We start from the raw sequence: 16,616 nt of genomic DNA on the forward strand, positions 1-16,616 counted from the left end.
GTGGCGCCCTAGTTCTCATCTCTAACCTGTCCCCAGGTGCTGCCCAGCCCCTCTCCATCCCTGTACAAAGAGACCACTCACCTGTTTGCAGACTTCAGTCGGCTGAAGCCTGAAGACTTCCGGGTGGACGTCCCACAGGCCGCCTCCCAGGGAGTCACATGCTTGAGGCCAGAGTACATTGCAGACTATCTCATGCAGGTTGGTGGGGCTGTTCATAGGGCTTTTATTATTTCTTAGTAATGTTTCTGTAATTGTAACGGGACATTGCTACCGATCACTTTCATGATCAAGTAATCTATTTTTTTTTAATTACTTTATAAAATGTCAAATATATCACAAGTTACAAAAACACAAAAAGAAAAGCAAGCAAATTTTAGCATTTGTGAAGCTGTAACAATTTTTCCCCACTTTATAAATGACTAAAAGGACAAAGTTTTACTATAACTGCATGTTGAAAGAGAACTGAAATACTGAGCACTGCAAAAATGACAAAAAAAACAATGCCAATATCTTGAAGGCAGTGAGGTCACTCCAGTAGCATGGAACTTTGCAAGGCAGCTGGATTTGCACAATCGCGGTAACCTCGCGTCACCAGGCTTTTCCGGAGAAGAGCCTGGCACCCATTTCTTGTGAATTATACCTCTTTCCGCCCTAGACACTGGAACCAGAACATGTAAACCAGATACGCGCCACATTTTTATCATTCCCCTGTTGAAACCCAGATTCGAGTTGTGTAGGATAACTAGTAACCATGAACAGGCGGCGATGCCATATTGCATCAACGTTTTGTTTTGTTTTATGTACGATGTAACTTTTTAACGTTAGTCACCTCGTGTTATCAGGCTCTAGCTAAGAAACGTTAGCTACACGGAAGATTTTTCCGGCACACACGTTATCCGGTAACCGGATTCCGTTTCCTGCCGTTGCGCATTGGTTACGCCCCCAGGTCCTGAAGCGGTGGAAACAGCTCCAGAGTACGATCGCGGGCCAAATCCATCTTGTCGCGCTCCAAGCTATTGGTTTAACTCTGCGTGCAACCAATGGGCCGGACCAATCAGCGTCCAGAGGCTGCTACGGGCGGGATTTAGGTGCGATTACAGCAAGAAGCGAGCCCGTGATAGACATTTGATGGAAGTGGAATGATGTCACCCCATTGGCAGATTTTCTTTATTGTACTGAGAAATGCTCTGTTTGTCTTTTTCCTGCAGGAGCCAACACCACCTATGGAACTGTACCATCTGACTGAGGCTTCCTCTGAGCAGAACCAAGGCACTCCCTCACGCAAACGCAAAGCAGCAGCCGACATCTCCAAGCTGAAGAAGAGCCGTCTGAAATGAAACGCACATTAACTCTACTAAAATATTGGAATTGCCATCGTGCTTCCCATGTCACAGTAATTCTGTGAAAATGCTTATTTATAGTTATATATTTTATGTCACGTATGAAAATAAAAGAAATTGCATTCCTTGTGACATTCTGGTATTTTTGATACAAGAGCCTTGTAGTAGCAGCTGCTGCCTGCGCTGTGAAACTAGCTGTGACTGGGCACTAAATGGCCGTCTGCAGAGAGAAGTCAAAATGTTGAGTCACTTTTGTAAACGGCTGCATTGATACACTCTGGCCTGTAGAGGGCAGTGCATGTGTATGTTGTATGCCCCAGGCATGTGCTTGATGTGATTCCTCCCAGCATCGTACAGTGACAAATGTATACTTTCTTTAGAGACTACATACAGTAGAGCAAAGCATGGAGTATAGCAGGTTTAATGAAACCACTTCAGATTCTGTGCTAACTTGGAAGATCTATTTACAGAATATTCATGTGACATGGCCCCTATCCTGTTTTCTCTCTGCCTTTCTCCAAGAAACAGCCCCTCCCTCTCCAAGTGAACATGATTAATCATGACATCATTGTGTTGCGTATTATGTGAGTTTGATGAATCCCGCCTGCCTGCCTCTGCATTCATTATGGCAATTCATATGCTGCTGGAGACTTATTTACCAGCAGCTCTATGTGCCTGCTGGACCTTTCTTATGTTCATCTAGTAACCAGCAGTCATCCAGTGGCTGAAATCTATTTGATAGTGAAATGTTTAAAACCAGGCAACTGGGTGTGTTCCTTCCTGCCGGCTGATTATGAGCCACTAGTATCCGCAGTTTGTCTCCCTGTACTTTAAACACCAGATTTTGTTTACCCCGGTGTTGGTTTAGGCCTCTACAGCGCGGTGCTGAATGCCATGGTGTCCAGGGGCGTGTCTAAGGGGGGGCCCTGGCCTGAAATCTGATTAGCCACCCCAAAATCCAGTTTACTCATCTGAAACTAGAAGACCCAACACATCCATTTGGTACCAACCATGTCATGCTAGGTTGTCTGGAAGGGGGTTAAACAACGCTGCAAATTTTAGGCAAAATTTTGGCTACCCTTTACAGAGATAAGGTAGCCTTTTTCACAGCCTTGGCAGCTATGCATTGACATTAAACAACTTTTTAATTTTCAGTTTTTATAATGAAGTTTGAAATGACCATGAAATAGGCCTATTTATTAAATATTTGAATAAGAAATCGGAACCAATGAAACAAAGCAATGCCTACACACATGCCCACTTTATGCTAACCCCATGCAGTTTTTGGCAAAACCCATATAGGTTAAACAAAATCCCCCTTTTGCATGCAATATAAATGTTATTCTATTAGAATATTTCTGCACGAAGCCCTAAATAGTCTTAAAATGGCTTAAATTGGGTATGACTGGAAACCTGAGACTTGTGGATTAAATGAGTCCAGTTGTATTCATGTGATGATGAGGTTAGTCACCATAGTAGCCATTTAATTATAGTGCATGTTAGAGGCAGTGCATCAAGCCAGTTATTTTTTCTTTTCCAAAACTGCTCCTTGAAGTGCCACATGTGAAAAATGTAGTTACATTCTGAGATAAATGTCACATTTCTGAGAAATCTCATTCTGACCTGGGACCTGTCTACATCCTAAATGCCACACTCAGAGCCACCCTTGCTTGAGTCTGCCCCACGTGGGCCACCCCAGTCAAAATGGCCTGGACATGCCACTGCAATGAACGACAGATGAGACAGGAGCTTTAATCTAGCCTACTATTTCCACAGCTGACTGAGACAAAAACAGGCGTTTGTGGAAATTTGTTGTCCCATATGGCACAGTTGTTTTCAATCAACAGGTGTCTCATAGTGGTGGGATAATCCCTTAGTTTGTTGCCAAAGAATTGAGTTGTGTCACCTACAGCTTTTCATCGACCTCCTCTAAGCTTTTCCTAACAGGGCAACGCATGTCTTTCCTCCACAGAGAGACGAATCTCCGAGCAGGATAGAAACTCTGCAGCAGCGTCAGCCTCATTAAAATTCCCTGACCGTACACTCACCACGAAGCCCTGTCTGTCGTGGGTGGGTGGGTGGCACCGGCGTCCTGCGCGCCTCATTGCGCACCACGCATTTAACCAGGAGTGATCACGGATAATAACATTTTGCACCACCGTGGCCGTGCTCGTGCATCGCGTTGCCATACAGCGGACAGTTGGTGGCTATATTCACAGCACCAAGACAGAGGAGAAGGTGGGCACACTGCACAGTCACAGATCGATTCCCAAAGGAGCAGCGAGGAGTGGCGCCCCGGCCCGGTGCAGCTCATCCAGCGCTTGGACGCACTGTGCCGCTTCCGAGGGGGGGCCCGACCCGCACAGACAGACAGTCCGGTGCAGGCAGGGTTATCATCAACAGCGGCTCATGCTCAGAGCTCCCGTGACGTTTCTCGGTGGGGACTGGCAGCATGTGCGCCTGGCTGGTGTGAAGTGTGACACAGCGGCGTTGGGGGGGTTCATTTCTCTCGGATACGCCAAGTAGGCTACCCGACGTTACGACGCACCTTGTGTAATAGGTAAGTAGATCACTTTATTCCACTACTGTAGACTACAGCAGACACCTCAGTCTGACAGTCTCTCCATTCAGATTATGTTAAAACCTCCCGCTGTGTTTTTATTACGTGCGGCTCTGTGAATACGTAACCTCTCTGCGTATTGATTATTTTCTGTGCGTCTGATTTAAACCTGGCTGAAGCTTTTCAGCGGCAGGGACGGTGACAGACAGAAGGTTTACGCATGATAGTGTCAGCAATGACGCCAAACTAATAGCCTCAGTCACTGGAATTTCATTATGTCTCATTATAGACCAACAACTCACAGCATAATTGGTAAGCATGCTGTTGATATATCAACTATCAATCAAATCAAACCATCAATAGCCAATCAATAGAACATGCCATGAACATAGGGAGTTGCTGTGTGTCACTTCTCTAGACTAGAGGATTCCTGGAGAAAACACATCTGAAATCACAATTTAACTCGAAATGGAGTGTTTTTGGAGGAACTTCCATGACATGTTAAGGTTGGAAAATGACCCCTAAACACGAAACTGTGGAATAGGCTAATCATCACCTATACAATCATGTTTTGTTAGGAGTTTGGATCACATGTTTCATATCCAAGGGGATCCAGCGTGATCTCCAAAGCCCTCACTCCAAAGTTTGGCAATCCTGCAATAAGACGATCATGGATTCGATTTTCTCTCAAGTGTTTCATTCTTACTGTGTGTTTGGGTCTCACTTGATTAATGGAGATGAATGGAAGGGTTTAATGACTGGCTGTAGTCCAAGTAATTTAGCAGCAGTGTAAGGCTATCAATTGCTTTTAAAATGGGAAGTTGGGCTTTTTTAAGCTATCAGGGAAAGCCATCAAACTTGCCACATGAAGATGTGCTTTAAGTGTCGTTCAAGTGTTCTGTTTTTTTCAGGCAACATGGCAGCAGGAACAAAGCAGATAATAGGGGGAACTCTCTTAAAAAGTAAGACCACCAAGAACCCTTCTTCAGCTTTGATTTGAAGAACAGTGGGATAGTAAAGTGCATAGTAAAGTGCATACTAATTGAACCTGCTGGCCACTCTCTCCATTGTGATAGGAATGTTTGGTTGCCTGTTCTCCACAGAAACCCCCACTCCTTTGTTCTGGGGGACAATCCTTCAGTGCCATGTGTGCGGCGGTGTGGTAGGGAGGGGGAGCACAGGGGTCAGCGGGGGTTATTGACATCTGTAGCTGACAGCTTCCTTCAGGGCGAGCGGATATGCGGTGATACCACGACTGAGAGTATTAGAGAACATATGAGCCAGGCACTTAACAAAATAATGACCTATTCAAGACTTGTGTGCTTGGAACACAGGGCATGGGCAGTCGCTCATGTTCTGAGGAAAAGCATTGAGTCACGCAACCCTGCAGAATCTGTCAACATCTATGACTTGGTTGAATGTAAGAACTTGGTAGGCAATGTAGCGATACCATCTGTGTTGGAGCTTGTTATTCAGACGACAGTCTATTGCTACTATTCTAGATGTTTGAAAAAGCTTGGTCAAACAAAAATACCCGTTTGCATAATTGGTTTCAAATCCTTTCTTTGCTCAACAGAGTCATATAGCATTGGATTGTAACAGCTTTGGCTGAGTTACTTTGAACTCACCCTTATTGAGACCTGAGTGGAGGAGTGACAGAAAGGACAGGAACTGTTCCTTCAGCCTATCCGTTCTGATGTGGTTGTGTAGAGCATTGGTTCTCAAACTGGGGTCCAGGAACCACCAGGGTTCCTTTTGGGCATTCCAGGGGATCCCCAGCAATTGGATGAATTGTTAAACTTCAACACTGTTTCATTTACAAGAACTTAACTTAATTAGAGAATGTAGAAGAATCACTGTTTTGATCATAGTTTCTGTGTTATCTCTCTATCTACAATTCAGTCATCAAATGGGGACCTGTGTCCCTCATGTGGACTAAATTAGGGGTCCTTGATATGAAAAAGGTTGAGAACCACTGGTGCCGAGTGATGGAGGGCAGACTGTCACTACAATACTTTCCTCCTCGGAGAGCTTCCTATGGTCAAAAGCAGGGAGAATTTTCAGAGGGCGGCCGCTCGACTATCCAGGCAGCTGCTCTCTTATCACCAGTGTCAGGAAAAGTCTGCTGCATGACCGCCGAAAACACCCGGAAAAGATCAACTTTCCCATCCAAAGCAGCACACCTCCCTTAAACAAACTGATCTGGGGGATGTTCCAGGAAAAGGGAAAATCTGGTTTCTGACTCTTGAGGCTGGAAAAAGTCCAAACTGATTTGGCTGCTGCATCACGAGAAAGTGCTGGAATGTTGCTGCGACAGTCCTACTGTAGCCTCACAGGAGTCCCTCATGACTGGTATGGAGAGTGGTACACCATCACAAGGAATGCAACCCCCACCACCACCACCACCACCACCCGGGTAAATATGGCCTCCTCACTCCATCCATACAGTATGTGCTCAAGCTGGACTTAGCACCTTCCTCTAGCCTGACACACAAAAACAGCAAGTGGCCAAAACAGGATTTCACCTAAGCACAGGGAGGAAAGGCCAGCCATGCACTTTCTTTTCCTGTGTTTTCCCAAATGCCAGACAGCATGAACAAAGGCCCTCAGGTGCTTTTCAAATGAGTTCCATTGAAGCTGAGAGGGGGTTCATACAGTACATGCATCAGGCACCACGGGGGGAGGTGCTGAGAGGGGGTTCATACAGTACTCTATTCCTACAATGCTGATCGTCAAGGAGTTCTGGGCAAAATCATATATCATTTAAAATATTTGCAGATTTGGGTTCGAGAGACAAATTTAAATCGTCAAATGGGGGTCCGTACTGGCCCTAATGTGGACTAAATTAGGGGTCCTTGATATGAAAAAGGTTTAGAATCACGGGCTTAGAAGGGGGGGGGCTGTCTCTCAATAGTGTTGACATTTGGAAAGCCATTATATTGTATACAGGAGTGGGCTCTTTCTGCCCATTGGAGGGTATCAGGTGAATAGTAATATAGCATTCGGGGCCTCAGGTGCACAAAAGACTGAGCCAATGAGAGCGGCGACCTCAGCCGCCCGAGCCCAACAGCGGCCCCTGGAGGAGTGGCCGGGGACAGCGGGGCGTTGCTAATGGATAACTAGCCATTATAATGATTAGAGGGGTCGACGGGCACGGGGCGATAAGAGCGCGGTGAGCGGCCGAGCATGAGGACACGGTGTTTACAGGGGGCATTCCTCACATTCCTCAGCTGCAGCCATGCCACTCCGATCTGCACCTCCGCCCACTGATGGTCCCCCTCTGTGCCAGTGGAGACCCACCCTGGGGGGCAGAAGCGCCCAATCAGCTCCTTTGACAGCAAATGGCCACTGTAACTGCATTATGTAAGGTGATTTGAGGCAGTTGCTTTACAGCTTTTGTGTTGTCTCAGCTGCTTTATTGAGCAGCGAGTATTTGATGGAGCTGATAAATGCGGGGCGAAGAACACACAGGTGTGTCACCGAGGTGAATCAGCGCGGATTGCTCGTGAGTCCCGAGTGGTAGCGAGTGGATTGGTTAAACTCACTCCCCCAGGTATAAAGGCATGTTAATCAGCTCCGCCAAGGGAGCTAGCTCTCTTGTGTGTTGCGGTTAACGTGTCGGACTCCCAAGCCGAAGGTCGGCGGTTCGTATCCCACCCCCTGGACAAGCCCTTGACATGGGTTGCTGCAAGTACCACCTACACAACGGCGTTACACAAGCCCGGAATGACAAAATCTCCCCATAAAGAGCTCATTTTCAAAACGTCGTTCCAACTTTGAAAGTAAAATGGAGCTTTTCATTGAATTTGGAAGAAACAAAGGGCGGCTCTGTGGTCAGATGTTTAACCTGCTTAACTAAACTACAGGATGATCTCCAGGTCCTCAGTGGTGGACCAGTAATTCCCAGTGGATTTTCCCCCACACAAGAAACCTCTGAGGTGAGGCAGAGCATAGAGGATGTAATAGCCTGTTGTAGTAATATAGTCATAAATATCCCTAACTACATGGATACATTTAAACTGGCTCATCATTTTTGAATATACTTCCCAAAGGAATCTCTCTTGTTTTCTGAGTGATAATTTCAAACCATTTCACTGTGTTTTCTTAGTTAATGAGAGAGAATGATGTGCTATGCTAAATGCTCTGAAGTACAATGGCTGCAGAAATCTCTGGTCATACGGCAAGGCTTATCCCAAGTCTTTAGACCCTCTGTTTATAAAACTATTTTCTCACAAGTGGTTTCAGCTTGACACTACTATACCCCAGTCATTTTCTTCTTCCGCTGTGTTTGAAGAGTGTTTTTGAAGAGTATTGTTAACATCTGAGCACCCCCTTTAATCCACCAGTAAGCTGTGGAACTGTCTTGTCACACGAAAGGCTGGCAAAGATGGATCAAATTTGTCGCCTTATTTTTGAGAGCTGTGTAATCGACGTGTGTGAAAAGTGAAACAGAGATGAAGAGTCGTCACACGGAGGGTTTGTGCTGAAGAGGAGGGGTTTGTGCTGAAGAGGAGGGGTTTGTGCTGAAGAGGAGGGGTTTGTGCTGAAGAGGAGGGGTTTGTGCTGAAGAGGAGGGGTTTGTGCTGAAGAGGAATCAATCAGCACTTTTTTTTAACCCCGTGCAGATGACCGAGTCTAATAGGATTATGAGGAGGCCTGTTGGGTGGAGAAGAGGGGGGGGGGCAGGTTACCCCTGCAGCCTGGCTCATCCAGCCTGTGGGGGTCATGTGAAGGAGGGGGGAGGGGGGCACGTTACCCCTGCAGCCTGGCTCATCCAGCCTGTGGGGGTCATGTGAAGGAGGGGGCATGTTACCCCTGCAGCCTGGCTCATGCAGCCTGTGGGGGTCATGTGAAGGGGGGGGGACAATGCTGGCAGGTGTCAGCCCGCTGATTACGGTTGTGAGGCAGGAGGATTACTCACTAACACGGAAGCAAATCACCCACAAAGTGCTGCTCTCTCTAAAGAGATTCTCTGTGGACGTGAATTGGTGCTCTAGTTTCCTTGGCAACTTCCATCACTGATATTTATTATATCAGTGCTGGACCTCTGGTAAGACCGGGCCAACAGAAGCACAAAGAAGCATGCATGTTTCTTTCTTCTTTGATTCCTTGACAGTCTTACTTTTTGCTTGCAGAATTTCAACTCTTGAAATGAGAGATGTTTCCAATACATCAGTGAATACATTTACCAGTCAAACGTTTGGACACAGCGGATTGAATGTAGCCTACTATGTTTTTCATCCTGTTAAATCCATTTTGATCTATAGGGTTATGCTTGCATGCTTGAAATGTGTTTCTTAGACTAATATAAATAGTGAAATTGATGCCTACACGAATTTATTCTATTTATTTATTTCCATCAAGGCGAAAGGCTCTAAAATATAAGATAGTTTTGATTTGATTTTCTGTTTGGTCACTGCACAGTTCCATTTGTGTTATTTAATAGTTTTGATGTCTTTACTATTATTATAAAATGCAGAAAATAATCAAGATTAAAAGGTGTGCGACTGTGCGTGTGTACGTTTATAAACGCTTATCGTGATAAGAGACACGTGCTATAGAGGCTATTTTGCACGGATATAGGTGTGCCTTGAGATTTTGTCTTGCTCTTTGGTGTGCCTCGGGTGCAAAACGTTTGAAACCTGCTGCTGTATATTATAGATACAGTCGGTCTGTGCAGGGCCGATTTTACACTTCATGGGCCCAGGGGCTATTCATCTCTGCAGGGCCCCCCCCCCTCAAGCGGAAGTGAGTGAAAAAAAATGGAGTGTTTTTTTTTTACCTTTTTTAGCCATATTTAACACTTTGAGTGCCACGGCCCTTGGGCAAAAGGTGCTGTACTGTGCCACATAGGCCGCAATGCATTTTAAAACAGTCATATAATTTCTTTAATAATTACTATGTAAACACTGAACACGCACAAATAACGATGAGACTCTCTTCTATCACCTGCAAAAAAAAGTTTATTGATCCCATTTTCCGTTCTTTAGTTATGAGCCGGAGAAGATAGCTTGATTTGAGCAAAAACAGCCCTTTTTTTCTACGAGCTGAGATAATGACCCTTTTGTGAAAGGAAGCATTTCAAGCACATCATTGACTCATTGCTAATATTTTCTGATGTAATGCTGCAGCTGCCTGGGTCTGTTGTATGCTGTAGTGTCCTGCGTGCCCCACCTCCCCCCCTCCTCCTCCCCCCCCCCCCCCCCCCCCCCCCCCGTTGTGGGAGGAGTAGCTCTCTGCTCTGCTCGGCTCTGCTGTGAGTGCGTTTGCTCTGCGTGTGCTCAGCAGTGAAAAGTCCGCTAGATCCAGCTTTTTTACAGCCGCGTGTATGTCACCAGCTTCCAGTTGAGAACTCCACGGCTGATCATGCGAATGGGCTGTTGCAGCGGACACGAGGTGCTCAATTGTGACAGCAGATTGGCTGCTGCAGGGGCACAGCTACGTTATGCTTCAATGAAGCAGCTGCATACGGACGGATGCGATGCGATTTCCTTTTCCACAACAACTTCTTCTGTGTGTTTAACTATACTTTCTCTCATCTGGAGTGCGCTGTCGCCACCTAAGGGTTCTGTAAAATAGGTTAGACACATTCAATAGCTCTCATATTGTAAGAGGCGATGTAAGAAGCTGAGATCGACACCCCCCCCCCGTCAAAAAAACAATTTCGAGTTATTGACGCCATTTGGCGTCGCTGGCACTCTACGGTAAATTTCTAATGACGCCATATGGCGTCGCTGGCACTCAATGTGTTAAAGGAATATCTCATTTTAAATCAACATTAGGATTATACTGTTGTGATGTCATTATTCAGTATCTTCTCCTTTCTCACTAACTTTCATGTCACCACCTGCTCTCCTGTCAGCATTCTAACTTACAAACACAAACTGTAGGTTTAGCCATCATGTTCTTTCATAAACAGCCTGATTGGAAAGAAAACATTGCCACTGAGATGTCACAACAAGCACTTTTATTATTATTATTTTGTATTTATTATTGCTGTTATTATAAAGAAAAAGAAAAAAGTTTTTTTTTTTTTTTTTTTTTTTTTTTTGGGCCCCTTGATGTCCCGGGCCCCGGGGCTTCAGCCCCGGTAAGCCCGTTGGTAAAATCGGCCCTGGGTCTGTGTGGGAACACCCACAAAATGTTACTATGGCTTAGCCTGGGTAAACCCAGCCCCCACGTGACCTGCTCTCAGACCTGCTCTAACTATGGCTGCCATGTGAGACTAGACGGTGGGGGGGGGGGGGGGGGGGGGGGACCATATATCTCAATGGGCTGACTCACTAAAGGATGTTGTGGCTCTACACTACAGGATTGGGGATTCAACAGCAGGTACATAGACGTCAGATGTGCGTTTACTGCGCGGGTTGAATCCCCCATCCTGTCTGCCTAAATGCTAACTATGCTGAATAGGGAGAATGGGAGGATTTCCCCCATGCTGTCCCATCGACCACGCGTCTATGACGAGACACCGCCTGAATGTATTCGGGTCCGGTCTCGATGTATCAAGTGAGCACGTTGGTCCTTGGCCAACGGGATTGTCCCTTTGGTGTGATGGTTAACGTGTGAATGACATACCCAGGTTCGATACCAGCCTCGCCTGTCCCGTTACAGTATTGATAGTCTATGCCTTTTGTTTTATTCTGCATATCAAAAGCCTTTTGGACCTGTCATCTGTTAAACCTGAACCTTCACCCCCTGTCTACGGGCCAGACTGCAGATTAAAGCTGGCACCATATGCTGGAGACAGAGGAGTCCTCCCTGCAGGAGCGCTTATTACTGGGCTCCTGTGTCACTATCGCCAGCTACTCCTTCTGGGGAAGCGCAGCGGTGTCCAAACTTTTGTGAATGGGGGCCAGATTAGATCATGTGAAAATACCGGGGGACGGCCAGCTGCTTCTCGCATCATATGGGTAAAAAAAAATCACATACAATACAATTGTACTCTTAAGGATTTTGTTTACCATCTGAAAACATCAGTTCTGCCTGTGCTGTTCCTACTTGGTGCTTGTCTAGTCTACAAAACTGTATGATAGCTCTGTCAACGTTAGGTGAACAGAAAATATGCAAATTGAACTTGCTTGATTAACCAATACTGTGTGGAGGGAGGGCCACATATAGTATACGAGGGATCAGCCGAGCAGCACTTTGCTAAACAAACCGCATCACTGGGTGGCAACGGCAATGGAACCCTATTGAGCCTGAGTTTGATCGTCTGACTCTAGCACGGCTGACCGTGTTTACAATTTAAAATCTGCGAGAGTTCACACAACTTTAACACGACATGCATATATTATACATCAAACTCTTGAGCTAGTTCCGCTCTCACTCAGAATGTCAAAATCTAAGCGATGTGATGTATACTTTTTGAGATATTAACGTTTGTTTGGCACAACTCATACTAGTTAACTGCCGCAGGGTTACGCATTTTTGGGTGGCAAGTGACGTCACGTTGATTCGTCCTATACTTTGAGAGACAAGCCGAGGGCCACTTAAAATCGGTCCGCAGGCCCGCAATTGACCCCCGGGCCGGACTTTGGACATGCCTGTTCTGGGGGGATTGAAGTATAATGGGACCACTCCCCTGTCTTGGCTTGGATGCCTGCTCATCTCTGCTCTACCCTGGCTGCCTCCCCGCTCCCTAGATCCAGGCAGTTTCTTCTTCAAACACACACTGACACACACCCTCCGACATTTGTAATTATCTCACCAAACCCCAGCATTGGATTTTGTGAACTATACTATCCTTGCACTCGCTAGAAATCAAATCCTGCAGCAAGTTCTTGGGGTCCAAGTGGTGGCAGCCGGGCTGCTGTTAGCCAGCTGCCCCCTCTATTCATTAGACGTGAACTCTGAGCTGTTGTTTTCCACTGAGGGCACCTCTCTCTCCCTGCCCTGCCCTCCTCCATGTTTCCACTGAGGGCACCTCTCTCTCCCTGCCCTGCCCTGCCCTCCTCCATGTTTCCACTGAGGGCACCTCTCTCTCCCTGCCCTGCCCTCCTCCATGTTTCCACTGAGGGCACCTCTCTCTCCCTGCCCTGCCCTGCCCTCCTCCATGTTTCCACTGAGGGCACCTCTCTCTCCCTGCCCTGCCCTGCCCTCCTCCATGTTTCCACTGAGGGCACCTCTCTCTCCCTGCCCTGCCCTCCTCCATGTTTCCACTGAGGGCACCTCTCTCTCCCTGCCCTCCCCTCCTCCATGTTTCCACTGAGGGCACCTCTCTCTCCCTGCCCTGCCCTCCTCCATGTTTCCACTGAGGGCACCTCTCTCTCTCCCTGCCCTGCCCTCCTCCTCCATGTTTCCACTGAGGGCACCTCTCTCTCCCTGCCCTGCCCTCCTCCATGTTTCCACTGAGGGCACCTCTCTCTCCCTGCCCTGCCCTCCTCCTCCATGTTTCCACTGAGGGCACCTCTCTCTCCCTGCCCTGCCCTCCTCTATGTTTCCACTGAGGGCACCTCTCTCTCCCTGCCCTGCCCTGCCCTCCTCCATGTTTCCACTGAGGGCACCTCTCTCTCCCTGCCCTGCCCTCCTCCATGTTTCCACTGAGGGCACCTCTCTCTCCCTGCCCTGCCCTCCTCCTCCATGTTTCCACTGAGGGCACCTCTCTCTCCCTGCCCTGCCCTCCTCCTCCATGTTTCCACTGAGGGCACCTCTCTCTCCCTGCCCTGCCCTCCTCCTCCATGTTTCCACTGAGGGCACCTCTCTCTCCCTGCCCTGTCCTCCTCCTCCATGTTTCCACTGAGGGCACCTCTCTCTCCCTGCCCTGCCCTCCTCCATGTTTCCACTGAGGGCACCTCTCTCTCTCCCTGCCCTCCTCCATGTTTCCACTGAGGGCACCTCTCTCTCCCTGCCCTGCCCTCCTCCATGTTTCCACTGAGGGCACCTCTCTCTCTCCCTGCCCTCCTCCATGTTTCCACTGAGGGCACCTCTCTCTCCCTGCCCTGCCCTCCTCCATGTGGCATATGGCTCATTTCATGGCTGCTGGATCATCTGATTGATAGGCTGAAGAGCTGCGGGATGAAAAAGATGTTCCTCGTGCACGGTGTTTGGCGAGGCGGGCCACGTCCTCAGTGAGGTCACTCGAGGTAAATGGAAATATATAAGTGGATGAAAGCGCTGCTGAGAGGAGGATTCATTAGTTCAGCAGCAGACTGCACTCTGTGCCAAATAGCTCTTCATAAGGGAAGCACATAACGCAAGGGGGGGGGAAGGTTCTCTCGGAAAGGTGATTTAAGCCAGTAGCTCATGTGGGGCAGGCTCTGCAGCTAGTTGTGTAAATAAGAATGAATGTCTTCCCTGCCCAAGGTGTCATGAGAAGAACTGACATTAGATTGTAATCACTGCATTAACCACCTCTGGGAGAACTTTGACTCTTCAAATATGAGACTATTGAGATGCTTGTCACCCCCAGAGAGCACTTAACATGATTCTGCTCTCATTCTCTCTCTGTCTCTCTCTCTCCAATCCTGTCCCCAGGGGGGTAGGAGGAGCGCTGTCTAGTGATCCGAGACGGTATTAATATTGAATGAGATGGAGCGAGGCGTCGTCAGCCCACAAATTAATTTCCATACTCAGAGCTGCTGATGATATAATGAATAACACAGAGTAGAAAACCAAACAAATGACACGGCCAGATTACTAGTGTCTACTGTGTGGTGGTGGCGCTGGCGGGGGTCGGTGGGAGCCTCGTCACCATGGAGACAGTGGCATTATTTGAAGGGGTGCAGGATGCTGGAGTGAATGCAGCAGCGTTGGCAGCACAATGCGACATGACAGCAACACAAGCCGAACCGGAGAGCGACTGGACGTCAGCCGTCTGGAGCGACTGGACGTCAGCCGTCTGGCTTGGCGTCAACACAGAGAGTCGTGGAAACTCTCCCTCTATAAACCGTCCTTCACCCTTTTGTCCCGCTGCGCTGCCACCTTTGGCGTTGAGATATATCCCGCATGGTTCTGGCCCGGCGCCATTCGCCCATATGATGTATGTTCACACCCCCAGATGATCTAATGTATCCTGGAAACGATAGTGCTGTGAATGACAGGTAGCTTGAGCCAGAATGAGACCTGCTGGCTGGGATGAGGAACCCACCCCCCCACCCCCTTCCCCCCCGCTCCCCAAAGAGGAGAGTCTCCTTCTGGGGAGAGAAGAGATGACTTGGCGTTTCTGGGTTTGTCAGAAGCTGCAAACAAATGGGACAGTGGTGGTTGTGCAGTGTGTTTGTGCCAGTGAAAACACTGCGGCTCGCTGCAGTGTTTACACTCTATGTCAAACACGTAGAGAGACTGCAATGATTTATGCTCCCCCTCTGCCTCTCAACTCTGCAATAATGGGAGTTTATGCATCTAGTGCTATTTGGAACCAGTCCATATATTTCCCCCTGTTTTCACAGTTGATATACTGTACATGGCGCACACATTCTTGTGGACGTGCCACACACAGACACAGCGGCCTGTTTGTCTGCGGTGCTGCAGTCATCTGGAGAAACTGTCACCACAACAAACTCTTAAAATAATGCCAGTGAGGATGGGCTCGCTCGTCTGCCTTCCCTTGGGCACTTCCCTCCATTCTTCACTCTTCCACTAAGAATAGAGCTCAGAGCTCATCCCTCCTCATTGTCCCGTGCTGCACAACACCACACCACCCAGAAGAGAAAAGCAGGAGGCAGCGCTGCACAACACCACACCACCCAGAAGAGAAAAGCAGGAGGAAGATGGAGAGAGAGAGAGAGAGAGAGAGAGAGACACCTGCATGTTCCCTCCCAGACCAGCCAGTTCTCCCCACGGGGCCAAGAAGCGCTTGGCATTTAACTAGCCATAAACAGGCCAGTGGAATGCCATTGACATTCATTTTGTCCGGCACAGCTTCTCGCTGGGTGCTGTTTGTCTTTTCACTGCACTTCTGCTCCATCGCAATGTCAAGCCCAACACTGCTGGACTCTCTCTGCAGCGATCATGCAGTGAGGAGGCTTGTATCTCAGCAGCCCACCATGCAGTGAGGAGGCTTGTATCTCTGCAGCCCACCATGCAGTGAGGAGGCTTGTATCTCTGCAGCACCATGCAGTGAAGAGGCTTGTATCTCTGCAGCACCATGCAGTGAGGAAGCTTGTATCTCTGCAGCACCATGCAGTGAGGAGGCTTGTATATCTGCAGCACCATGCAGTGAGGAAGCTTGTATCTCTGCAGCCACCATGCAGTGAGGAGGCTTGTATCTCTGCAGCCACCATGCAGTGAGGAGGCTTGTATCTCTGCAGCACGGCACCATGCAGTGAGGAGGCTTGTATCTCTGCAGCACCATGCAGTGAGGAGGCTTGTATCTCTGCAGCCACCATGCAGTGAGGAGGCTTGTATTTCTGCAGCCACCATGCAGTGAGGAGGCTTGTATCTCAGCAGCCCACCATGCAGTGCGGAGGCTTGTATCTCTGCAGCCCACCATGCAGTGAGGAGGCTTGTATCTCTGCAGCACCATGCAGTGAGGAGGCTTGTATCTCTGCAGCCACCATGCAGTGAGGAGGCTTGTATCTCTGCAGCCACCATGCAGTGAGGAGGCTTGTATCTCTGCAGCACCATGCAGTGAGGAGGCTTGTATCTCTGCGCTTGTATCTCTGCAGCACCATGCAGTGAGGAGGCTTGTATCTCTGCAGCACCATGCAGTGAGGAGGCTTGTATCTCAGCAGCCACCATGCAGTGAGGAGGCTTGTATCTGCAGTCCACCATGC

General features: G+C 48.3%; 2 protein-coding genes across 3 annotated transcripts in view; both read left to right on the top strand.

Annotated features, from left to right (window-relative positions):
• The window catches only part of topbp1 (DNA topoisomerase II binding protein 1), a 44,446-nt gene extending 43,013 nt beyond the window's left edge, over nucleotides 1–1,433 (top strand). Inside the window, exons 26-27 of the mRNA XM_083650732.1 lie at nucleotides 37–198; nucleotides 1,209–1,433. Of these exons, the coding sequence (XP_083506858.1) occupies nucleotides 37–198; nucleotides 1,209–1,337 (291 nt within the window). The 3' untranslated portion in view covers nucleotides 1,338–1,433. The remainder of the gene's footprint in view (nucleotides 1–36; nucleotides 199–1,208) is intronic.
• A 2,037-nt stretch (nucleotides 1,434–3,470) lies between these two features.
• tmem108 (transmembrane protein 108) overlaps nucleotides 3,471–16,616 on the top strand; it is an 80,024-nt gene continuing 66,878 nt past the window's right edge. For both annotated transcript variants that reach the window (XM_083632122.1, XM_083632121.1), the window contains exon 1: nucleotides 3,471–3,900. The gene's annotated coding sequence lies outside the window, so the exon portion shown is untranslated. The remainder of the gene's footprint in view (nucleotides 3,901–16,616) is intronic.

Source organism: Poromitra crassiceps (genome assembly GCF_964638095.1).
Source record: "Poromitra crassiceps genome assembly, chromosome: 2".
NCBI classification, from domain to species: Eukaryota; Metazoa; Chordata; class Actinopteri; order Beryciformes; family Melamphaidae; genus Poromitra; species Poromitra crassiceps.